Source organism: Pseudophryne corroboree, chromosome 4, assembly GCF_028390025.1.
Source record: "Pseudophryne corroboree isolate aPseCor3 chromosome 4, aPseCor3.hap2, whole genome shotgun sequence".
In the NCBI taxonomy this organism is placed as follows: Eukaryota; Metazoa; Chordata; class Amphibia; order Anura; family Myobatrachidae; genus Pseudophryne; species Pseudophryne corroboree.
In genome coordinates this window covers 406728632-406754163 of record NC_086447.1, presented here as the reverse complement: position 1 = coordinate 406754163, position 25532 = coordinate 406728632, and the positions used below count along the sequence as shown (strand labels likewise).

Below are 25532 nucleotides of genomic sequence, written 5' to 3'. Positions count from 1 at the left end.
TAGGGTGAGACCACTAGAAGTACCGGAGGGGTCTCAGCCTTACCAAAAGTCCAAATCCTCTTTAGGTATGAAGGGATAAGTTTCATTTGTCTTATAATTTACCGGTTTCTGCTATGTTGCTTTCTGATGATTCTATGCCAGACCTCACTGCGCAAGATGAGTGTGAGGAGGGCGAAGTAGACCAGCAGTCAGATGGTGACGATTTTGACAGCCCGGGCATTGATAATCTCATCAGAGCGGTGCGTCAGTCCCTGAAATTTACAGAAACTGAGGAGCCTCTGACAAATGATGAGGTCGTCTTTACTAAATGACCGAGAACTCCAATGTGTTTTCCTGTTTCGGAATCTCTTAATAAGATGTTACTAGAAACACGAAAGAATCCGGATAAACGGTTTTCTATACCTCACAGATTTAAGTCTAGTTACCCGTTTCCAGAGTCTGTAACAGCTACATGGGAGAATCCGCCATTGGTGGTTTCGTCTGTGTCTAAACTTACAAAGAAATTAACCATACCAGTACCAACTGCTACTACGCTTAAGGACCCTTCGGACCGTAAAATAGAAGCTATGCTAAAATCCATGTATATAGCAGCAGGGGTGTTGCTTAGACCTGGGTTGGTTGGCATTTGGGTAACTAAAGCGCTAATGGTATGGATAACAGAACTCAAGTCTGCCTTAAGTGATGATCACCTTATACTTCTCGCTGATCAAATCTGGGAAGCTGCTGACTATCTATGTACAGCTTCTACTGACGTCTGTTCGCTCACTTCTCGCCTTTCATCATTGCTAGTTACAGCATGACGAGCACTCTGGCTGCGTTCTTGGCAAGCGGAGGCGGAGGTCAAAAGAGGTATAGAAGCGTTACCTTACGGTGGCGAGATGTTGTTTGGTCCTGAATTGGACAAATGGATTTCTGAGGCCATGGGATCAAAGTCTGTTTTCTTACCATTGTCTCCCAACAGTACCTAGAAGGAGGTATTCTGTACCTGCGTTCAAATCCTTTAGACCCCAGTCCTTTCGCGGGCATGGCAGAGGAACGGCCACAACTGGTAGACGAGGTCGGGGACGTGGTTTCCAACAAACCAACACCATTCGTCAGGACTCTAAGGTCACCGGCAAGCCAGTGGCATGACGGGCTCCCAGCCCATCTCGGATCTCCAATTGTGGGAGCACGCCTTCAGACGTTCCAGTTGGCGTGGCTTCAGACGTCCACAGATGGGTGGATCCGCAATTTAGTCTTAAAAGGTTACAAAATAGAGTTTGACTGTCTCCCGCCAATACGGTTTATCAAGACAGGACTGCCTGTGTCGGACGACAGGAAGGCGGTTCTGCAGATTGCCATTCAGTCTCTGCTGGATGCAGCAGTTTTGATTCCGGTCCCTGTACACCAATAGGGTCAGGGTTATTATTCCAGTATGTTTGTGGTACCAAAGCCGTATGGCTCGGTCAGGCCAATATTGAACTTAAAGGGTCTCAATCAGTACGTCACTTACTACAGATTCAAGATGCAATCTCTGCAGTCAGTAATTGCAGGTCTAGAGCCACAGGAATTCTTGATTGCACTGGATCTCAAGGATGCATACTTACACATTCCGATTTGGCCACCTCATCAGAGGTTCTTGCGGTTTGCAATACGGCAGAACCATTACCAGTTTCAGGCTTTACCGTTTGGCCTCTCGTCAGCGCCTCGGGTATTCACCAAGGTGATGTCTGTGATGATAGCTCATCTCAGATCCCTGGGAGTGATAATAGTTCCGTACTTAGACGATTTGCTCATCAAAGCTCCGTCTCAACAAATCATCCTCCAACAGGCGTTGCTAACATACAATGTACTGGTTCACCACGGTTGGATTGTCAATTTCAAGAAATTGCATCTAATTCCGTCTCAACGACTTCAATTCCTAGGTATGATTCTCGATACGGTAAATCAAAGAATTTACCTACCAGAACAGAAAGTACAGGTCATTCGTCATCTGGTACAATTAGTGCTCAAGCCACGCACAGTCTCGGTTCATTTGTGCATTCGCCTCTTAGGCACAATGGTGGCGGCTTTCGAAGCGCTTCAGTTCGGAAGACTTCACTCACGTCCTTTTCAACTGGATGTGCTCGCACAGTGGTCGGGCTCGCATCTGCAGATTCACCGCAGGGTGAGGTTGTCTCCTCGGGCGAGAGTGTCTCTACTCTGGTGGCTCAAAGTACAGAATCTAACTGCAGGGAAACGCATACATCAACAAACAAGGAGGAACGAAAAGCCGCATGGCAATGCGGGAAGTAGCTCGAATCCTTAATTGGGCCGAGTATCACCAAGTGATATTGTCGGCAGTATTCATTCCGGGAGTGGACAACTGGGAGGCGGATTATCTCAGCCGTCGGGATTTTCATCCAGGAGAATGGGCATTGAATCCAAAGGTGTTTCACATGCTGGTCCAGAGGTGGGGTTACCCTTAAGTGGACCTGATGGCATCTCGCCACAATCACCAAATGCCCCAGTACGTGTTCATAACGAGAGATCCAAAAGCAGTGGATGCTCTCACAATCACGTGGCGTACAGCCTCGTGTATCTGTTTCCGCTGCTCCCTCTGTTGCTAAAACGGATCAAAAGAGAGTCTGTCACAGTCATACTAGTGGCGCCTCATTGGCCTCGGAGAGCTTGGTTCTCGGATCTCCGCGGACTACTCGCAGACAATCCTTGGCCGCTCCCACTATGTCCGGACCTGTTACAACAGGGTCCGTTCCTTTACCCCAATTTAGCGCGGCTGCGTTTGACGGGGTGGCTGTTGAGACAGCTCTCTTAAGAAGAGAGGGCATTCCAGAATCGGTTATACCAACCATGTTACGAGCTAGGAAGCCGGTTACGGCAACTCATTATTACAGAATTTGGCGTGCCTACATAGGTTGGTGTGAAGCTAAGAAGTTTCCAACTTCATCTTTCAAGTTATCCCATCTTTTGTTATTTCTACAGATGGGGTTAGATGGAGGTCTGCGTTTATCCACACTAAAAGTGCAGATATCTGCGTTGTCAATTTACTTTCAAAGAAGATTGGCTCTATTGCCGTCGGTACACACTTTTCTGCAAGGTGTCCTCAGAGTACAGCCTCCATTCACTCCACCTACTGCGCCATGGGACTTGAATCTGGTTTTAGATTTCTTACAGTCTTTATATTTCGAACCCTTACAACAAGTGGATATTAAGTTTCTCACTTGGAAAACAATTTTTCTCCTAGCCTTAGCTTCGGCAAGGCGTGTTTCAGATTTGGGTGCCTTGTCATGCAAGCCACCGTATTTAGTGTTTCATGATGACAGAGCGGAACTTCGGACGAATCCCGCTTCCCTACCAAAAGTAGTGTCCTCTTTTCACATCAATCAACCAATAGTAGTTCCTGTGTTAACAGGAGATTCTGGAACCTTGGATGTGGTACGCGCACTACGCGTTTATGTATCCCGAACGTCTACAGTTCGTAAGACGGATACGTTGTTTGTTCTCTACGATGCTGCCAAGATGGATTGGCCAGCTTCTAAGCAGACATTATCCAGATGGATAAAAATGACCATACGTCAGGCTTACCTTCATGCTAGGTTACAGCCACCTACATCAGTAACAGCTCATTCCACACGTTCTGTGGGAACGTCATGGGCAGCTGGTCGTGGAGCTTCTACGACACAGCTTTGCCGTGCGGCTACATGGTCTTCAGTGCACATGTTTGTGCGCTTTTACAAGTTTGATACTTTTGCGGCATCAGCATCTTTAGCGCCTTGATTCCTATTGGAGAAAGAGCGCTATATAAATAAAATTATTATTATCTAGCTTTGGCCGCCTAGTGTTACAGGCGCCAAACAGTTCTCCCGCCCACGGGGGAAACTCTGGTACGTCCCAAGAGTACTCCAGTGACCCCTAGTGGATGAAAAAGAAAATAGGATTTTGGCACTTACCAGGTAAATCCTTTTCTTTGAATCCATAGGGGGCACTGGACGCCCACCCAGAGCAGTTTTGCCTGGTTTGTGGTAAGTTCAGAGAATCTTATGGTAACACACTCTCACCGACTGGTTCAAATGATTAAGTTCTATCGGTTATGGTGTCAACTGTTAGTTGTCAGTAACATTATGTGTCAACTTTATTGTTGTCTATTTTGTTATATGTAATTCTCCATTGTCAACATCTCTATAGCTCCTGTTCGGCTCAGTAAAAAAACACTGAGGTACTCTGGGATATGGAGGGGAGGAGTAGTTCCAAATTTTAATTTATTCAGTGCCTTGTTCCTGCGGAACCGTCCATATCCCCAGGAGTACTCCAGTGCCCCCTATGGATTCAAAGAAAATGATTTACCTGGTAAGTACCAAAATCCTATTTCTCTGACGTCCTAGTGGATGCTGGGAACTTCGTAAGGACCATGGGGAATAGCGGCTCCGCAGGAGACTGGGCACAACTAAGAAAGATTTAGGACTACCTGGTGTGCACTGGCTCCTCCCTCTATGCCCCTCCTCCAGACCTCAGTTAGAATTTTATGCCCGGCCGAGCTGGATGCACACTAGGGGCTCTCCTGAGCTTCTAGAAAAGAAAGTATAAATTAGTTTTTTTATTTTCAGTGAGATCTGCTGGCAACAGACTCACTGCTACGAGGGACCGAGGGGAGAGAAGCGAACCTACCTGCTTGCAGCTAGCTTGGGCTTCTAGGCTACTGGACACCATTAGCTCCAGAGGGATCGAACACAGGCCCAGCCTCGGTCGTCCGGAGCCGCGCCGCCGTCCCCGTTGCAGATCCAGAAGCAAGAAGACGTTCCTGGAAATCGGCGGCAGAAGACTTTGGTCTTCATTAAGGTAGCGCACAGCACTGCAGCTGTGCGCCATTGCTCCCCATGCACACCACACACTCCGGTCACTGATGGTTGCAGGGCGCTGGGGGGGCGCCCTGGGCTGCAATAAGAGTACCTTACTTGGCAAATTACCACATAATATAGTCATTAAGACTATATATGTGTAAAATCCCCTGCCATAACTTTCCATAAAAAAGCGGGAGAAGTCCGCCAAAAAAGGGGCGGAGCTATCTCCCTCAGGACACTGGCGCCATTTTCCCTCACAGCTCCGCTGGAAGGACGCTCCCCAGGCTCTCCCCTGCAGTTTCCAGACTCCATAGGGTAAAAAAGAGAGGGGGGGCACTAAATTTAGGCGCAATCTGTGTAATATTAGCAGCTATAGGGGAAAAATCACTGTGTGTAGTGTGAATCCCTGCATTATATAGCGCTCTGGTGTGTGCTGGCATACTCTCTCTCTGTCTCCCCAAAGGACTTTGTGGGGTCCTGTCCTCAGTCAGAGCATTCCCTGTGTGTGTGTGGTGTGTCGGTGCGGCTGTGTCGACATGTTTGATGAGGAGGCTTATGTGGAGGCGGAGCAAGGGCCGATAAATGTGATGTCACCCCCTGCGGGGTCGACACCTGAATGGATGGACATGTGGAAGGAATTACGTGACAGTGTCAACTCCTTACATAAAAGGTTTGACGACATAGCAGATGTGGGACAGCCGGCATCTCAGTCTGTGCCTGCCCAGGCGTCTCAAAAGCCATCAGGGGCTCTAAAACGCCCGCTACCTCAGATGGCAGACACAGATGTCGACACGGATACTGACTCCAGTGTCAACGATGATGAGACTACTGTACATTCCAATAGAGCCACCCGTTACATGATTACGGCAATGAAAAATGTGTTGCACATTTCTGATATTACCCCAGGTACCACAAAAAAGGGTATTATGTTTGGGGAGAAAAAACTACCAGTGGTTTTTCCCCCTTCTGATGAATTAAATGAAGTATGTGAAGAAGCGTGGGCTTCCCCCGATAAGAAACTGGTAATTTCTAAAAAGTTACTAATGGCGTACCCTTTCCCGCCAGAGGATAGATCTGCTGGCAACAAACTCACTGCTACGAGGGACCGAGGGGAGAGAAGCGAACCTACCTGCTTGCAGCTAGCTTGGGCTTCTAGGCTACTGGACACCATTAGCTCCAGAGGGATCGAACACAGGCCCAGCCTCGGTCGTCCGGTCCCGGAGCCGCGCCGCCGTCCCCGTTGCAGAGCCAGAAGCAAGAAGACGTTCCTGGAAATCGGCGGCAGAAGACTTTGGTCTTCATTAAGGTAGCGCACAGCACTGCAGCTGTGCGCCATTGCTCCCCATGCACACCACACACTCCAGTCACTGATGGTTGCAGGGCGCTGGGGGGGGCGCCCTGGGCTGCAATAAGAGTACCTTACTTGGCAAATTACCACATAATATAGTCATTAAGACTATATATGTGTAAAATCCCCTGCCATAACTTTCCATAAAAAAGCGGGAGAAGTCCGCCAAAAAAGGGGCGGAGCTATCTCCCTCAGGACACTGGCGCCATTTTCCCTCACAGCTCCGCTGGAAGGACGCTCCCCAGGCTCTCCCCTGCAGTTTCCAGACTCCATAGGGTAAAAAAGAGAGGGGGGGCACTAAATTTAGGCGCAATCTGTGTAATATTAGCAGCTATAGGGGAAAAATCACTGTGTGTAGTGTGAATCCCTGCATTATATAGCGCTCTGGTGTGTGCTGGCGTACTCTCTCTCTGTCTCTCCAAAGGACTTTGTGGGGTCCTGTCCTCAGTCAGAGCATTCCCTGTGTGTGTGTGGTGTGTCGGTGCGGCTGTGTCGACATGTTTGATGAGGAGGCTTATGTGGAGGCGGAGCAAGGGCCGATAAATGTGATGTCACCCCCTGCGGGGTCGACACCTGAATGGATGGACATGTGGAAGGAATTATGTGACAGTGTCAACTCCTTACATAAAAGGTTTGACGACATAGCAGATGTGGGACAGCCGGCATCTCAGTCTGTGCCTGCCCAGGCGTCTCAAAAGCCATCAGGGGCTCTAAAACGCCCGCTACCTCAGATGGCAGACACAGATGTCGACACGGATACTGACTCCAGTGTCAACGATGATGAGACTACTGTACATTCCAATAGAGCCACCCGTTACATGATTACGGCAATGAAAAATGTGTTGCACATTTCTGATATTACCCCAGGTACCACAAAAAAGGGTATTATGTTTGGGGAGAAAAAACTACCAGTGGTTTTTCCCCCTTCTGATGAATTAAATGAAGTATGTGAAGAAGCGTGGGCTTCCCCCGATAAGAAACTGGTCATTTCTAAAAAGTTACTAATGGCGTACCCTTTCCCGGCAGAGGATAGGTCACGTTGGGAGACATCCCCTAGGGTGGATAAAGCGCTCACACGCCTGTCAAAGAAGGTGGCACTACCGTCTTCGGACACGGCCACCCTAAAGGAACCTGCTGATAGGAAGCTGGAGGCTATCCTGAAGTCTGTTTATACACACTCAGGTATTATACTGAGACCAGCTATTGCGTCAGCATGGATGTGCAGTGCTGCAGCTGCGTGGTCAGATTCCCTGTCAGAAAATATTGATACCTTAGACAGGGACACTATATTGCTAACCGTAGAGCATATTAAAGACGCAGTCTTATACATGAGAGATGCACAGAGGGATATTTGCCGGCTGGCATCTAAAATAAACGCAATGTCCATTTCTGCCAGGAGAGGATTGTGGACTCGGCAGTGGACAGGAGATGCAGATTCTAAAAGGCACATGGAAGTTTTGCCTTACAAGGGTGAGGAGTTGTTTGGGGATGGTCTCTCGGACCTCGTTTCCACAGCGACAGCTGGGAAGTCAGCATTTTTACCCCATGTTCCCTCACAGCCAAAGAAAGCACCGTATTATCAGGTACAGTCCTTTCGGCCCCAGAAAGGCAAGCGGGTTAGAGGCGCGTCCTTTCTGCCCAGAGGCAGAGGTAGAGGGAAAAAGCTGCAACATACAGCCAGTTCCCAGGAACAAAAGTCCTCCCCCGCTTCCTCTAAGTCCACCGCATGACCCTGGGGCTCCACAGGCGGAGCCAGGTACGGTGGGGGCCCGTCTCAAGAACTTCAGCAACCAGTGGGCTCGTTCACGGGTGGATCCCTGGATTCTACAGGTAGTATCTCAGGGGTACAAGCTGGAATTCGAGACGTCTCCCCCTCGCCGTTTCCTCAAATCTGCCTTGCCGACAGCTCCCCCGGACAGGGAGGCAGTGCTGGAGGCGATTCACAAGCTGTTTTCTCAGCAGGTGATAATCAAGGTACCCCTCCTTCAACAAGGACGGGGTTACTATTCCACAATGTTTGTGGTACCGAAACCGTACGGTTCGGTGAGACCCATTTTAAATTTAAAATCTTTGAACACTTATATAAGAAGGTTCAAGTTCAAGATGGAATCGCTCAGAGCGGTGATTGCAAGCCTGGACGAGGGGGATTACATGGTATCACTGGACATCAAGGATGCTTACCTGCATGTCCCCATTTACCCTCCTCACCAGGAGTACCTCAGATTTGTAGTACAGGACTGTCATTACCAATTCCAGACGTTGCTGTTTGGTCTGTCCACGGCACCAAGGGTATTTACCAAGGTAATGGCCGAAATGATGATACTCCTTCGGAAAAAAGGGAGTTTTAATTATCCCGTACTTGGACGATCTCCTTACAAAGGCGAGGTCCAGGGAACAGTTGTTGATCGGAGTAGCACTAGCTCGGGAAGTGCTACAACAGCACGGCTGGATCCTGAATATTCCAAAGTCGCAGCTGGTTCCAACAACGCGTCTACTGTTCCTGGGGATGGTTCTGTACACAGAACAGAAAAAAGTGTTTCTCCCGGAGGAGAAGGCCAAGGAGTTGTCGTCTCTAGTCAGAGACCTCCTAAAACCAAAACAGGTGTCGGTGCACCACTGCACGCGAGTCCTGGGAAAGATGGTGGCTTCTTACGAAGCAATTCCTTTCGGAAGGTTCCATGCAAGGATCTTTCAGTGGGATCTGTTGGACAAGTGGTCCGGGTCGCATCTTCAGATGCATCGGCTGATAACCCTGTCTCCAAGGGCCAGGGTGTCGCTGCTGTGGTGGCTGCAGAGTGCTCATCTTCTAGAGGGCTGCAGATTCGGCATACAGGACTGGATCCTGGTGACCACGGATGCCAGCCTTCGAGGTTGGGGGGCAGTCACACAGGGAAGAAACTTCCATGGACTATGGACAAGTCAGGAGACTTCCCTACACATAAATATTCTGGAGCTAAGGGCCATTTACAATGCCCCAAGTCAGGCAAGACCCCTGCTTCAACACCAGCCAGTGCTGATCCAGTCAGACAACATCACGGCGGTCGCCCATGTAAACCGTCAGGGCGGCACAAGAAGCAGGATGGCGATGGCAGAAGCCACAAGGATTCTCCGATGGGCGGAAAATCATGTGGTAGCACTGTCAGCAGTGTTCATTCCGGGAGTGGACAACTGGGAAGCAGACTTCCTCAGCAGGCACGACCTCCACCCGGGAGAGTGGGGACTTCATCCAGAAGTCTTCCAAATGATTGTAAACCGTTGGGAAAGGCCACAGGTGGACATGATGGCGTCCCGCCTCAACAAAAAGCTAAAAAGATATTGCGCCAGGTCAAGGGACCCTCAGGCGATAGCTGTGGACGCTCTAGTGACACCGTGGGTGTACCAGTCGGTTTATGTGTTCCCTCCTCTGCCTCTCATACCCAAGGTACTGAGAATAATAAGAAGGAGAGGAGTAAGAACTTATCTCAGAGGACCCATGGCCTCTGCCGCTCAGACAGGACCTGCTGCTGCAGGGACCCTGTCTATTCCAAGACTTACCGCGGCTGCGTTTGACGGCATGGCGGTTGAACGCCGGATCCTGAAGGAAAAGGGCATTCCAGGGGAAGTCATCCCTACGCTGATTAAAGCTAGGAAGGAGGTGACCGCAAACCATTATCACCGCATATGGCGAAAATATGTTGCGTGGTGTGAGGCCAGAAGGGCCCCAACGGAGGAATTTCAGCTGGGTCGATTTCTGCACTTCCTACAGTCAGGGGTGTCTATGGGCCTAAAATTGGGTTCCATTAAGGTCCAGATTTCGGCTCTGTCGATTTTCTTCCAAAAAGAACTGGCTTCACTGCCTGAAGTTCAGACGTTTGTTAAAGGAGTGCTGCATATTCAGCCCCCTTTTGTGCCTCCAGTGGCACCTTGGGATCTCAACGTGGTGTTGAATTTCCTTAAGTCACATTGGTTTGAGCCACTTAAAACCGTGGAACTAAAATATCTCACGTGGAAAGTGGTCATGCTGTTGGCCTTGGCTTCGGCCAGGCGTGTGTCAGAATTTGCAGCTTTGTCTTGTAAAAGCCCTTATCTAATTTTCCATATGGATAGGGCGGAATTGAGGACTCGTCCCCAATTTCTTCCTAAGGTGGTATCAGCTTTTCATTTGAACCAACCTATTGTGGTGCCTGCGGCTACTAAGGACTTGGAGGATTCCAAGTTACTGGACGTAGTCAGGGCCCTGAAAATCTATGTTTCCAGGACGGCTGGAGTCAGGAAAACTGACTTGCTATTTATCCTGTATGCGCCCAACAAGCTGGGTGCTCCTGCTTCAAAGCAGTCTTTTGCTCGCTGGATCTGTAGTACGATTCAACTTGCACATTCTGCGGCTGGACTGCCGCATCCTAAATCTGTAAAAGCCCATTCTACGAGGAAAGTGGGCTCTTCTTGGGCGGCTGCCCGAGGGGTCTCGGCTTTACAACTTTGCCGAGCTGCTACTTGGTCGGGTTCAAACACGTTTGCTAAATTCTACAAGTTTGATACCCTGGCTGAGGAGGACCTTGAGTTTGCTCATTCGGTGCTGCAGAGTCATCCGCACTCTCCCGCCCGTTTGGGAGCTTTGGTATAATCCCCATGGTCCTTACGGAGTTCCCAGCATCCACTAGGGCGTCAGAGAAAATAAGATTTTACTCACCGGTAAATCTATTTCTCGTAGTCCGTAGTGGATGCTGGGCGCCCATCCCAAGTGCGGATTGTCTGCAATACTTGTATATAGTTATTGCCTAACTAAAGGGTTATTGTTATGAGCCATCTGTTCGTGAGGCTCAGTTGTTATTCATACTGTTAACTGGGTATAGTATCACGAGTTGTACGGTGTGATTGGTGTGGCTGGTATGAGTCTTACCCGGGATACCAAAATCCTTTCCTTATTGTGTCTGCTCTTCCGGGCACAGTTTCCTAACTGAGGTCTGGAGGAGGGGCATAGAGGGAGGAGCCAGTGCACACCAGGTAGTCCTAAATCTTTCTTAGTTGTGCCCAGTCTCCTGCGGAGCCGCTACTCCCCATGGTCCTTACGGAGTTCCCAGCATCCACTACGGACTACGAGAAATAGATTTACCGGTGAGTAAAATCTTGTTTTTTTCTTTTCCATATATATGTTGTGAATGCTAGAAGATTTATGTCTGGACAAAAGGACTGATTCTGAAGGGGGATATACAGTATGAATCACATGACCATGTGCCTCATATATGGACACAAAGTATTATATAACCATTCATTGTTTTATGAGCGCTTTGACTTGTGAAAAGATCCAGACCGCCCACTTCCTTTTGTATAGTCCTCCTTGTCTACAAGTGTCTCTTCTGAATTAGGCTAAACCATATTTTTATAGGAAACACAAACTTGTGGGGGTAAATTGTAGGTAACCAAGAAATAATATAGGAAGGGCTATAAATTAACAGTTGGTAAATAAAAACTAGGCTTCCAAAGTGGCCATCTAAAGCAGTGGTTCTCAAACTCTGTCTGCACCACCATACACAGTTATCATTTTCCAGATCACCCAGCAGGTGCACAGGTGTATTCATTACTCACTGATACATTTTAAAAGATCCACAGGTGGAGCTAATTATATCACTTGTGATTTTGTGAGGAGACATGGAAAACAGAAACTGTTTGGTGTCCCGAGGACCGAGTTTGGGAACCTGTGATCTAAAGCGTAGTAACTCGTAGATGTGTAAATAGGGATGGTATCGGGATACCGAAATTCAGGATCCTGACACCTAGTAGGTATGTGTGCTATACCTAATCCCTGACTTTCCTAACCTTCCCCACAGCCTAACCCCAACACACTCACACCCCTCCCCCTCTCACAGCCTAAACCTAACCTGTTGGGATCCCGGTATTGGTCTTCTGAGCAGTGTTGGTATTCTGGCATCGGTATCCCAACTGTCTGCATCCTGAATGCCAGGATCCTGAATGCATCCCATGTAAATAGACCCCACTGATTTGTGCTTTACTGAATCAAGTACTATTGGGTTCATGGAGCAGCAATGATCTCAGGCGCTGTAGCGAGTGGAGTTTATACTTATCTTGTGGTAATTACACCAGTCAAAATAATCTGGAAATGTTGGCCTATCTATGTGGGTAATTTATTTTAAATATTCAAATTGTGTTTTAATATGAAATACTGCTTAGTATTTTTTTCGTAAATGTCAGCAAGAAACAAAGAACTCCATAACCTAAGAGTCTACAAAACTGATTATTTTCCCATACCTGATGTGAGCATGATTACTGTAGAGCATCTGTTTTCAAACTGTGGTTGATGACCTTCTAAGCATGGGGTCACAACCCCATGTTGCTAACCGTCAGGCTGATAACTTCTCTAATCTCTCAGCCAATTGAACCGAGGAGTCTGAAACATTAGTTGATTTGTCTGTTACATCAGACACCTTGGATCACTGCTTTAGAGATCCAAGCAGTCAGGCTGCTCAGCCCCCACCCAGCCAGGAGCAGGCTGCACTCCTGGCTCCCTCATCTATATGCATATATCCACAGGGGGCACTTGGTTGACAGCGAGGGCACTCCCAGGTGCTGGGGCTTCTAAACTCTAGGAAACTTACAGATGAAAAAGGCAGCCAGCAGCGGATCACAGCCAGACGAGTCCTGCTCACTGAGAGCTGGCTCCTCTTAGTCTGTGAAGAACCTGTTGTACAGTAAATAAGTGCAGCATGGGGGTAAGCAGCAGCAAGGGAGCATGATGAGGAAGGAGTGGAGCACCGAGCACAATTTTTATGGGATATATTTATGGAAGGGGGAACAGGGGAGCACACTGTGTACAATGTGGAGAGGGGAAACTCATTAAACACCCACTGCATCTCCCTAGTCACCGTATGTCTTCCTCTGTCATCACCATGTAATTGTCTGCCTCCCTGTCACCCTCTGCATCACCCAGTCCACTACTGTCTCAACCTCTCTACCACTGCCACACTCTGCCTCTCCTTATCATCCACTAACATACCCATCACCCACTGCCAACCTGTGCATCCCCCTCGTCACCTAGTACCTTCCCATGCCACCCTCTGCCTCCCCATCATCCTATGTCCTCCTCTGCCTTTCCCTCAGCACTTACTGCCTCTCCCTAGTCACTCTATGCTATCACCCCTTTCACCTACTGCCACTCCCTGATACCCTCTACATATTCCTGCCAGCCACTGCCTATCCCTGTCATCCACTACCTCCCCAGTCTCCCACTGTCACCCTCTGCCACACACTGCCTCCCTCTGTCACCTACTGCCTCCCTACCACCCCAATAACCTCCACAGCAGGTATAAACTTAATATTTGCATGAATATATTAAAAAACACATGCAGAGCACGGACTCTGAAAGGAGCTCGTCCCTGCAATTGTGTAAGAAATTAAGTGAAACCCTTGCTGTAGAGGCATGTAATTTATTTATCCATATGATCTTTGAAAGTGGTTTCAACTTCCAGCAGAATGGTATTTTAGGAAATCATTTCCACAATGGCTGCATCTGCTTTAGGCACTTTACACCACGTCAAAAATTCATCAACTTAATGGGGGTGCCTGCATTCAAATGAAGACAGACTACTTTGACACACCAGGAGACTGAGCTAACTAATTTGATATGTGACACTTGCATATCTATGAACGACTGAGTCAGAAATATGAAGCACAACAGAACTTGGCATTTTAGAAAAGCTGCTGCCGTTGCATTGTTGCGTTTCTTATGGAGAGACTAATACCGCTTTCAGATCGCAAATGCCGGATCCCACCCGGGAAGAGAAACGTGTCCTTACCGGGTGGGATCCGGCATTTGCTCTGCTTTGCTGTCTTTCCGACCCGACGATGGCCCTCATTCAGAGTTGTTCGCTCGCTAGCTGCTTTTAGCAGCATTGCACAAGCTAAGCCGCCGCCCTCTGGGAGTGTATCTTAGGTTAGAAGAATTGCAAACGAAAGATTAGCAGAATTGCGAATAGCAGTTTCTGAGTAGCCCCAGACTTACTCCTACACTGCGATCAGTTCAGTCAGTTTCGTTCCTGGTTTGACGTCACAAACACACCCAGCGTTCGCCCAGACACTCCCCCGTTTCTCCAGCCACTCCCGTGTATTTCCCAGAAACGTCAGCGTTTTTCTGCACACTCCCATAAAACGGCCAGTTTCCGCCCAGAAACACCCACTTCCTGTCAATCACACTACGATCACCAGAACGAAGATAAATCTTCGTTAGGCCGTGAGTAAAATACCAAACTTTTGTGCTAATTTACTTGGCGCAGGCGCACTGCGAACATTGCGCTTGCGCAGTTTGCGACTAATCGCTCCGTAGCGAAGAAAACTAACGAGCGAACAACTCAGAATGACCCCCAATATACCAGGTCGGTTTCCATAGCAGCAGGGGGTGGAGAGGGGCAGCAGTGGCGGGTGTGGAGGCGGCGCTGGGAGTTGAGCTCATCTCCTGCGCTGCCTCTCCCTATGCTGTGAATGGAAGCGGCTCCCATTCACACTGCGCTTTACCCGGTATTCAACCCAGTTATAACCCTTCTTTTATACCGAGTTAGGTGACCCGCTAATTCGGGCAAAGTGCTTTCACATCGCACACTGACCCGTGTCGACGCTGCAATATGCTGTGTCGATACCGGGTTATTTGTGCGATGTGAAAGGGGTGTTAGTCGCACACTAATACATATCAAATTAATCCACTGTCTCCTGGTGTGTCCTAGTCACATTGTGTTGTGTCTAAAATGCATTTTCAGCAAAAAAGATGCCCAACTCTAGCAGAGTCTCATGGGACTTGATGTGTCAAGAGGAGCTGGTTGGCATGACTGCAGCAAAGATGTATGAGAGCACATCTGTAGTCCTTTTTGACTGCAATGCTAGAGACTCTTCCTTAGAAACAAGTTTTCTTTCATTTTTTTTTTAATCTCTTTACCGTACAACAAAAAAACGACACAAAACATTAAGCAGTGCACGAAAATATAGTTGTGAATGTTTTCTGCGACCATACCAAGCAAATCTACAAAATCAATAAGAAAATAGAAATTTGGATATTGTTCTACGCAATAATCAGGGAATTATTACTGTATATAGCCTTTTCCTACAATAAAATAATCACTTCATTTTTACGGTAAATAGAATTTGTTGTTTTCGTAGGGAATACTGGAGCTATACTTACTGAGGAGGTCTTCACAGATGCTTTTGATGGTTTTCAATACATATACGCATATACATATTCGTATGGAACAAGCAGAACATCCAGACTTGTAGGAACCTGGCCAGACATATAAGCAGGGGGGGACTTAAAAGAGGGCCTCAGCTGTAGCAATATTGTGAGAATTATCAAAAATCTCTGCAAAATGTTAATGGAAATGGGATGACAAATTCAAAATGGGTATGATGTGAAAAGTGGCTTGCTCTTAGGTTTCAGAATGCAGAGGTAACATATATGCAGTCTGGAACACTAGGGACCTTTTGAAACTAGGATCCTGATAATAATTGTGAAGACCCGAAGTATTATAGCATAAACGCACAGAGTATACTCCGGGACTTCTGGGTCAGGTCACGCAGACAGGAGACTGATAAAGATAAAACAATATATTTATTAGAGATTTACTTAACATTAATTCTCTAAATCAGCTATAAGATAAACACATAATAAATGAAACTAGATCAAGTCCCAATAAACACCAGTTTACCGTCAGACTCCCCAGTACTCTCCCACACTGTCATATCCGAATGCAATATAATTGTGCAGGATCACAGGCGTTTGATGAAGATTCTGTATAGCAGAGTCCACAATTGTAGCATAAACTAGGCAGAACAATCAGGTATGCAATCCCAAGAGAAGTTTGTAATCCAGTAGCCACCATGCTCCCAGGCACAATCCTCAGCACACTGGCAGGAGCTGAGACTCCAAGACCAGTAGCTTTTAGAAGCCAAAACAACACACAACCTGGAGCTCTCTTGCCTTCTCTTTTTAAAAAGGTTTCCAATTTCCACCACTAAAGTCCCTGCAAAGGGTAGTCTTAGGAAAAGGTCTCCCCTGATTGGTAGAGCTCAATGAGGGTCTGTAAAAGAGATGAGTCTTGCAAAGAATACCCCCTGCTGTTTTCATTCCCCAATGTCTGGCTCAGTCCTAAAGGAGAACAATGGGATCTTGATGCAGTTAATCCTTTGGAGATGGGGTATGATAGCCAGTCACTCCTTGTTTTAACTCCTTACAGTCATTTGTGACATCAGAGGGGCTCCAGCTTAGTGTCTTTACACTAAAGTGACTGGCCCAGAATAAAACATCACACCTGGCCCTGTTTAAGAACAATAGCTGACTGATCAATTCTGTGCTACAGCATTGTCAGAATGGGCCAGGGACAGTGCATTCTGTAACAATAATAATTTTATTTCTATAGCGCTCTCTCTACAATAGGGCTCAAGGCACTTAACAGATAGAATGAACATTTTCTATAGTACAGAAAAGCTTCTCAGAAAATACAGAGAGCATGGAATTATATGGAAATGCTTGATTGTTTCTGAAAGAATCTAAGGGGGGGATACTCAAACTGTGCGTTCCATAGAGTCAGAGCCGCATGGCTAAAAGCTCGACCCCCAGATGAAAGAGTATACATATATTTTTGCATTCAATGTTTTTGGCCTTTCAGAATATTCAAAGTAATTTCAGGATGTATGTATGTGTCCAATGATATGTGGAAAACACAATAAAGAAATTAGAGTGTACAGTATATTGTTTTCAAAATTTCAGTGAAGTTTTGGTGTGTAAATTAAAATTTACCCTCTCAGTGTTGGTAATGTACTTTGGGCAGTTTTGCACCGTTGCCAGTCAATGGTTGCATACACAAAGAGGTTCCACATTGTGGTTGGCATCCCTGTTACCATAGTAGAGGAGTATCAAGATTCAACATAGTGTGTACCAATAAAAACTGGATACATGTGTTCTAAATTTAAGTACTGGTGGTAGGTTTGATATTTGGATATTTATTGTGACTGCCAATGTCCTTTACTTTAGTGAATGTTAAATCAGAAATGTTATTATTTTATACCTATTCTATATCTATCTTCTATCTATCTATCTATCTATCTATCTATCTATCTATCTATCTATCTATCTATCATAGCAGTGTTTTCCAACCTTGGTTCTCAAGGCACTGAAGAGAAAACACAACAAATATTTAAATATATATTTAAAACATTGACAGTTTGTGTTCAGCCAGTGCGAAATATGTATTTGATCATGAATCTGGGTATATCTACTCACAAGTCCATAGGTAGCTATAACTTTAAGTACTACCCTGAACTTCCGTGTTCAAATAACAGATTAATTTGCTCTAAAATCATTTTACATTATACAGGTTGAGTATCCCTTATCCAAAATGCTTGGGACCAGAGGTATTTTGGATATGGGATTTTTCCGTATTTTGGAATAATTGCATACCATAATGAGCTATCATGGCGATAGGACCCAAGTCTAAGCACAGAATACATTTATGTTACATATACACCTTATACACACAGCCTGAACGTAATTTTAGCCAATATTTTTTATAACTTTGTGCATTAAACAAAGTGTGTGTACATTCACACAATTCATTTATGTTTCATATACACCTTATACACACAGCCTGAAGGTCATTTAATACAATATTTTTAATAACTTTGTGTATTAAACAAAGATTGTGTACATTGAGCCATCAAAAAACAAAGGTTTCAATATCTCAGTCTCACTCAAAAAAGTCTGTATTTCGGAATATTCCGTATTTCGGAATATTTGGATATGGGATACTCAACCTGTACTGTATGTCTTATGTTTCTTTGGTCTCTATTCAGCAAGCAAATTTCCACTTAAATTATGTGAAAACACTATTTGAAGTTTTCCACTATTTAACAAAGTATTAACTGAGAAGATAATGCATTTAATACCTTGTTCATACACTATCGCACTGTAGAGAGTAGGCCGTTGCTCTCTACAGCGCATTAATGTTTTCTGATATTCAAGTAGCAGGAAAACCTTTTAAAACATGTGTAAAAGCTTTATTTATAGAACCATATCTCAGAATGGCATTATATGAAGAAAAATTCTTCTTTCAGCAGAAAAACTGCAGGGTCAAGAGGATCTTGTGCAATCATTTCCTCCTGCTGGCTTTATATGTATGCGTATGTGTATACAGCAGAACAGCACTCCAGTTACCAAGTGTAGCGACCAGTGCCTTCCTAGATAACCCTTGACAAGGTTCCAATATAAATCTCAATAAGGCAACACCCGAATAAGTAAAGTACACTGCAAGCAGGTAATACGAATTTCCTGCAGTGTACTTTATTCATCCGGGCGGCACCTTATTGCGATAGAGAGAGAGATAGATTTACATACATAAATACATACACATGTGTGTCCTCGTACATCTTTCCTCAATACGCCATGGAGATGCACAGCATGAGTCAGCCAGCAGCTCTGCTAACATCTGGCGTCTTTTTTTTTGCCAAAATTGCATCTTATTCGCATTGCTGTATGTATAGGAAGTACAAGCAGTCGCTGCCTCTGCTGATTAAAATTATATTTGTCACGCCTATATTATCTGTGCATTTGCGTCTGTATCTGCATACGAAATGGTAAGTTACAGTGTATTCTAGGAAAACACTGTAATATACCGTTTTCTATGCAGATACAACAGCAGTCACACAGAATATAGGCATGCTGCACTTCATTTTTATCAGCATAAGTTGCTTGTGCGTCCTATTCACACTGTTTTGTGAATAAGATGTATTTGAATGAAATAAAGTTGCACACAAAGATGCTTGGCATGACTAGAAGTGCTCTTTAATGCAAAGAGGCTAGATGTAAGTGGGCACATTTATATACTGAGCAGAGATGGGGCATGCGCAGAGCAGGGCAGTCTTCCTGGATACACAAAAAGACTGCCTGCATGACTTCGCCATGGACAGCAGTAAAACAAAGTGTCCCTTTTAAAAGTTTTTTTTTTTTTTTTTTCTCCTGAATAGCTGGAAAAAAATGGAGAAATAAATGATGATTTGATATCTGAATATTTTCAGTGCAAAACAACATTGTTGCTGAATAGAGCCCTTAAACTCATTTTATGTTAATATTTAAACAGATTTTAAAATTGTCATATACACCACTAAGACTTGAACTTTTAATTGTCGTGAATTCCTCGTAGGATAGAAAGACGTGTTATCAGGGCCATACATGTTTCTTCATAAAGCAAATGCAAAATTATTTTACATATAAAACATACAAATGTAAATCTTTTAAATATAGTAATGGCTTTCTTTCAAATACATTGTGCTTTATTTATAGATCGTTTGGGGCATATTCTTTATCCTTGTGGCCCTTTTGATCATAGTATCACTCTTTCTTTCCAAGTAAGTACACTATATTATATCACATGGCTGTTGCATGTAGTCGTTCTGGGGGAGGGTGGGCATTTATTATTTTAAATATTGTCTCCAACATACCCTCCTCCCTATTAATCTTTATACTAAACTGACACTGTCGTACACAACTGTTACTATAAGTATATCTAAGATTAATTATGAATGGCTGAGCAGTGTATCCCGTAGTCACGTTGATCATCACTGGTCATAAGTCTATGTTCAATCATTGTCCATAACGTAGGGCTATTTATGCTTAGATCGCTTAGTTGCCCGTTAACCATAGAGATTTTAGAATTACTAAAAGGATGTACAGGTATATGTATGCATGTGTATATGTATATATATATATATATATATATATATATGAACCCTAAATACTGTAACTGTTTCTCTCAAATGTATTTATGCAATAGTTTGCTAAGAATATGCTCCTTTATCACTGTAGACCAGATTTTTTGCCAATAAAAATTATATTGGTGTAGAAACATAACAGCAGTATCGTTTTGTGCATCAATAAATAATACTACAGATGAATCCACTTACATGTTACATCTAGCCTCCCTGCATGTTAAATGGCCCTTCTGGTCATGCTGTGGTGTGACTCTGTTGCACTGAGCATCTTTTTGTGCAACTTTTTTCTGTAAAAATGTCTTATTCGCAAAACAGTACAAATAGGACACACAATCTGCTTATGTTGATTAAAATTATATGCGGCATGCCTATATTCTGTGTGAGACTGTGGCTGTATCTGCATACAAAATGTTACGTTATAGTGTTTTCCTAGATGCCTGATGCTAATGTAGTTGAACAGGCTCTGTCAGTTCACTCACGCTATGAACGTGGCGAACTGAGATATACAAGGACACATCTGTATATTGTGCATATATAGGGTTTTAAATAAAAGCTGTGTAACATTGTTTTGTTAGAGTAATGCGAAAATAGGCATTGCTGTTGTAAAAACTTCTATACCATAACCAGATGCCGATCAAAATCAATATAAAATGTAATATGTATTCAATATGTAAAACAAAGATTGGCATGCCAGTTTATAATAACTAAAATGTATTAAGAGGGTTATTCAGAATTGTTAGCAAACAAAAAATGCACACTAATGGTCAAAACCGTGTTGCAATGCAGGTGGGGCAGATGTAACGTGCAGAGAAATTTAGATATGTGTGGGTTATATTGTTTCTGTGCATGGTGCATACTGGCTGCTTTATTCTTAGCGTTGGGTATGCTTGACTGGCGGCCGGGATCCTGGCGGTCTGCATACTGATGCCGGGATCCTGGCTGCCAGAATGCTGGCAGGGGGTGAACACAACTAAGCCCCTTGCAGGCTTGGTGGCTCGCCACACTCGCTACATGTTCTATTCCCACTCTATAGGTGTCGTGGACACCAAGGAGTGGGAATAGCCCTCGGCCCCCTGCCGGTATGCTGACCGCCGGGCACCGGGATTGTAACTACATCCCTATTTTTACACTGCAATTCGATTTCAGTTTGTGCACAGCCCACCATAATCTAACTCTCTCTGCACATGTTGCTTGCATCTGCCCCACCTGCAGTGCAACATGGTTAGTCTGATTTTTTGGTTTGCTCAAAACCTTGAATACGGCCCTAAGATCTCTGCTTCGGCAACAGATGAAATAGAAAAAAAATTTACAATGCAAAGGAAAGGTTTAAAATATTACTATCAATGCAAAATAATGACTACACAGATCTGCTAATGTATTTTGGCAAAATAAACTGCCAGTATATAATATAACTAGCTGCAGTACCTGGCTCCAGATAGATAGAATGTGTCCAGTCAGTGACTCAAAATGTAAATAAATAATAAATAAAAAAAAGTCCAGGTGTTATAGTTCATTATTCTTATTAAGGATTGGTATGTCAAGATTAAATGCAATAAATCAACGTGTTTATTGTGCAAACAGCAACTTTTCGAGTCAGTGTGATTATTATTGAAGCTCAACCATATATGATGCCAAAGGCCGACTGTGTTCAACCACCTAAGGCTTGCGCATTTCATAAGGTGACTGCACACCAAGAGTGGTTTATCTATGTTCTAAAATTGTTCTGTGCGAGATGATGTAGGGTGAAACACATACAGAATAGTAGGAAAAAATAGTCCTGTATATGTACTTTGAACAGGTCATCTTTGGCCTGCGAGTTAGGTAGTAATTTTTTATTTCTTAAAAATACATTTCTGTCAGAAATGTGTGTCAGCGAGTAATGTGCTGCTGTCAGTGAGGCAGGGGTGTGCTTTTCTTTGAGTAGTGTAGACTTATGCTACTATTTACAGTTATTGAGTGATAACACTGTGGCTCTGTCATCGTGTTTTGGTGGCAGTTGGAAGTAGTTTAGGTGTGCGATCATTGGAACTGATGTGGAAGGGGGGGGGGGTAGGATCTTGAAGAGGTAAGGGTAGGGAGAGGGGAAATGATGTATTCAGTTGCCTGTCAAGAATGCTTTTGTCTTAAGTGAGATATAAATGATGACAGGTCATTAGAGGTAATAGATATGTGTATTTATTGTAGGAAATTCAGAGTTAAATGCTCCGATCATCAGGTTGGTCAACAGACTATCCTTTTGTTGTTTACCTTTTTGTTAGTGGGTGTAGGTCAGGTGTACTTTTAGGGCACACCTTTACAATAGGATCTTAACCCAGAACCTATGTACCCTGTATACAAAAATATAAAAAAATATGAGACTGCACTTCTCACTTTGAACACACTTTTATCAATTTTTTTTATGAATACACTCAATAAACAATACAATAAAATGCAGATACCGACCAGTATCCTAAAATTCCATTACACATATTACATATTATTTTTTATCTCAAATACTAAACTTCAGCTGTTTTTTTTTTACCAATGAGCTTATCAGCATACACAAGTAGCGTATTCATCTAGTGTATCTAGTGGAGAATTATATTCTATCTCAGTCCCAGTGGGGTTTCCACTTATAATCATCCCACCTTTCTATCCAATTTTGTTGGTTTATTCCAAATATGCAGTGATGGTTTATAAGCACAACTTAATCTCACATGCAGCTTTTTCCAGATTTGTTGCACTTTTTGGAGCAGTTAGTATTTTATTATCATGCATGCATGCATTATCACTTTAAAACTGATTAGTAACAATTATTCAGGGTACACCATGCAGTGCACCCAAAGTGGTACCTCTCCCAGCTGCTATTAGGACAAGAAGCCCTGCCTGGGATCTCACGCTGGTACGCAGACTCCTGATTTGTTCCCCATAGCACTGGAGTATGGTAACATGTAAAAAATGCCGTCCGGCTCAGCAAATGTCAGGATCAAGCAGATGAATGCTGCAATGCTTTGGAAAGGATGTCCTGTCGTGTGACAAACGCGTTTCCCCGCCTCCAGACTGGTTTCAGTGGCTTCCTCGGTGTCAAGCCTCCATTTCAATAGTGCTGCTGTGCCTATACAGCTCCTAAACCACTTTTATCATATGTCCTAGAGGATGCTGGGGTCCACTTCATGACCATGGGGTATAGACGGTTCCGCAGGAGCCATGGGCACTCTTAAAACTTTTCAATGGATGTGAACTGGCTACTCCCTCTATGCCCCTCCTCCAGACCTCAGTTTTAGAAATGTGCCCAGGCAGACTGGATGCACTCCAGAGGAGCTCTACTGAGTTTCTCTGAAAAGACTTATGTTAGTTTTTTTTTATTTTCAAGGACAACTGCAGTATCCCTGCTTCGTGGGACTGAGGGGGCAGAAGTAGGAACAAACTTCCTAAAGAGTTTCATGGCTCTGCTTCTGGCTGACAGGACACCATTAGCTCTTGAAGGGAACTGAACGCTAGCCGTGCCTAGAGGCTCACTCCCACTGCACGCCGTCACCCCCCTCACAGAGCCAGAAGTCAGAAGACAGGTGAGTGTTAGAAGACAGATCTTCAGTCAAGAAAGTGATGGCTAAAGGTACCGTGCGGCTGGCAGGAGCGCAGCGCGCCATGTTGCCCACACATACACAGGCACTGCAGGGTGCAGGCCGCAGGGGGCGGGCACCCTGGGCAGCATGAAACCTATGGAAACTGGCATAAATAAGGGACATAAGTTGCTGAGGCACAGTCCTACCCCCGCCAGTATAAAAAATTACCTCATAAAAGCTGAGGAGAAACACCATTGAAGAGTGGAGCTTCCTCCTCAGTCAGCCAGCACACTGCTCAGCGCCATTTTCTCTCTCTCCTCAGGCTGCAGAGACATCGCTGGTCCTCCTCCACTACTGAACAAGTATCAGGGTGCAAAACAGGGGGGCCACAGTGAATTTGGTGCTATATAATTGTGTGATTAACATTATAAAAGCGCTGAATGTCAGTGGGCATTTTGTGTTCACAGACATTGTGTTATTGGCGCTGCGTTGTGAACTGGCAAATCCTATCTGTGTCCCTCTGACAGATTTTACTGTTGGTCTTTCCCCTATAAGTCCCGGAGTGTCTGTGGTGTGGTTGTGCACGTGTGTGACATGTCTGTGGCAGGGAACTCTGTGTAGACATGTTAGGGACACAGAGGTGTAATATGACACCAAGAGCCTGACTGGGTGAAAGGTTACATGTTAGTGTGAATCATGTCAGTAAGAGGTTGGACTGAATCTCATACAGAAAATGTAAATAATCTGTTGAATATGTGATTTTTAATAGTTCTGCCTTTCATCCACAGGGACCTTTCTGGGTCACATACAAATTTACACAAGTAGAACATAATGATACTGACACGGACTCTGATGTCGACACTAGTGATTCCAGGGGAATAGGTCCTAAGTTAGCAAAAAAGCATTCAAAACATGTTTTAGCTATAAAGGAGGTGTTAGAAGTTACAAAGCCCCCTCTTTTACCACAAGGAGAGGGTTTACTTTAGTAAAGAAGTAATGTAATTTTCCCTCCACCTCAGGTCTGATTTAACCTGAAAAGAAATTTCAGATTCCCAAAAGGAATTCAGGCAGCTTACCTTTTTCCAAATAAGGTGGGAGTCACCCCACATTTTAGACAGGGCCCTGTCATAAAAGAGAAAAGGTGTTTCTCCCTGTGCCTGGAATGGCTTCGCTTAAGGAGCCGACAGACTGCAAGTGAGTGAGGTGATCTATTGATGTGGCCAATGGGACACTACTCAGGCCTACCGTTGTCTATGAGTGGGTGAGTAGTGCTATTGAAAAGTGGTCAGAAAACTTTTCATTAGACATTGACACAATAGATGGAGACGAGATACTCCTAACGTTAGGTCATATCAAAGACGCTGCTGCGTACGTACTAGAAACCATGAAATATATTGGTTTCTTGGGATCAAGAACCGCTACCATGGCAGTATTGGCTCGGAGGGCGTTGTGGTTTCGCCAATGGAATGCTGATGCAGATTCCAAAAGAAATATGGAGGCTCTCCCGTATAAAAGTGAGGCCTTGTTTGGTGATGGGCTGGATGCGGTAGTCTCGGCGGCTACCGCAGGTAAGTCGACATTCTTGCCTTATGCTCCTACACCGGTGAAAAAGACACATCACTTTCACATACAGTCCTTTCGGCCCAACAAATACAAAAAGGCCAAAGGTCTCCCCTTTTTTTGCAGGTAGGAGAAGGGGAAAGGGAAAGAAATCCGAAGCGTCTCCCGGATCGCAGGAGCAGAAGTCCACCCCTGCTTCTGCCAAATCTGCAGCATAATGCTGGGGCTCCCTTGCGGGAGTCCGTTCGGGTGGGAGCACGTCTGAAACTTTTCAGCCAAATCTGGATTCAATCTGGCCTGGACCAATGGGTCTTACAAATAGTGTCCCATGGGTACAAACTAGAGTTTCAAGACGTCCCCCCATGCCGAATTTTCAAATCGACCTTTCTAGCTTCTTTTTTGGGAACAGAGGCAGTAACAACGGTAATTCAAAAATTATGTCAGGATCAGGTCATTGTCCTGGTACCCCTGTCCACAGTAAGGATAAGTTTTTTTTTATTCAAGCCTCTATGTAGTTCCGAA

At 44.9% G+C, this 25532-nt stretch overlaps 1 protein-coding gene across 1 annotated transcript in view; it reads left to right on the top strand.

Annotated features, from left to right (window-relative positions):
- LMBRD1 (LMBR1 domain containing 1) overlaps positions 1–25532 on the top strand; it is a 677250-nt gene that overhangs the window by 414359 nt on the left and 237359 nt on the right. The window contains exon 10 of the mRNA XM_063916757.1: positions 19478–19542. Within this exon, the coding sequence (XP_063772827.1) occupies positions 19478–19542 (65 nt within the window). The remainder of the gene's footprint in view (positions 1–19477; positions 19543–25532) is intronic.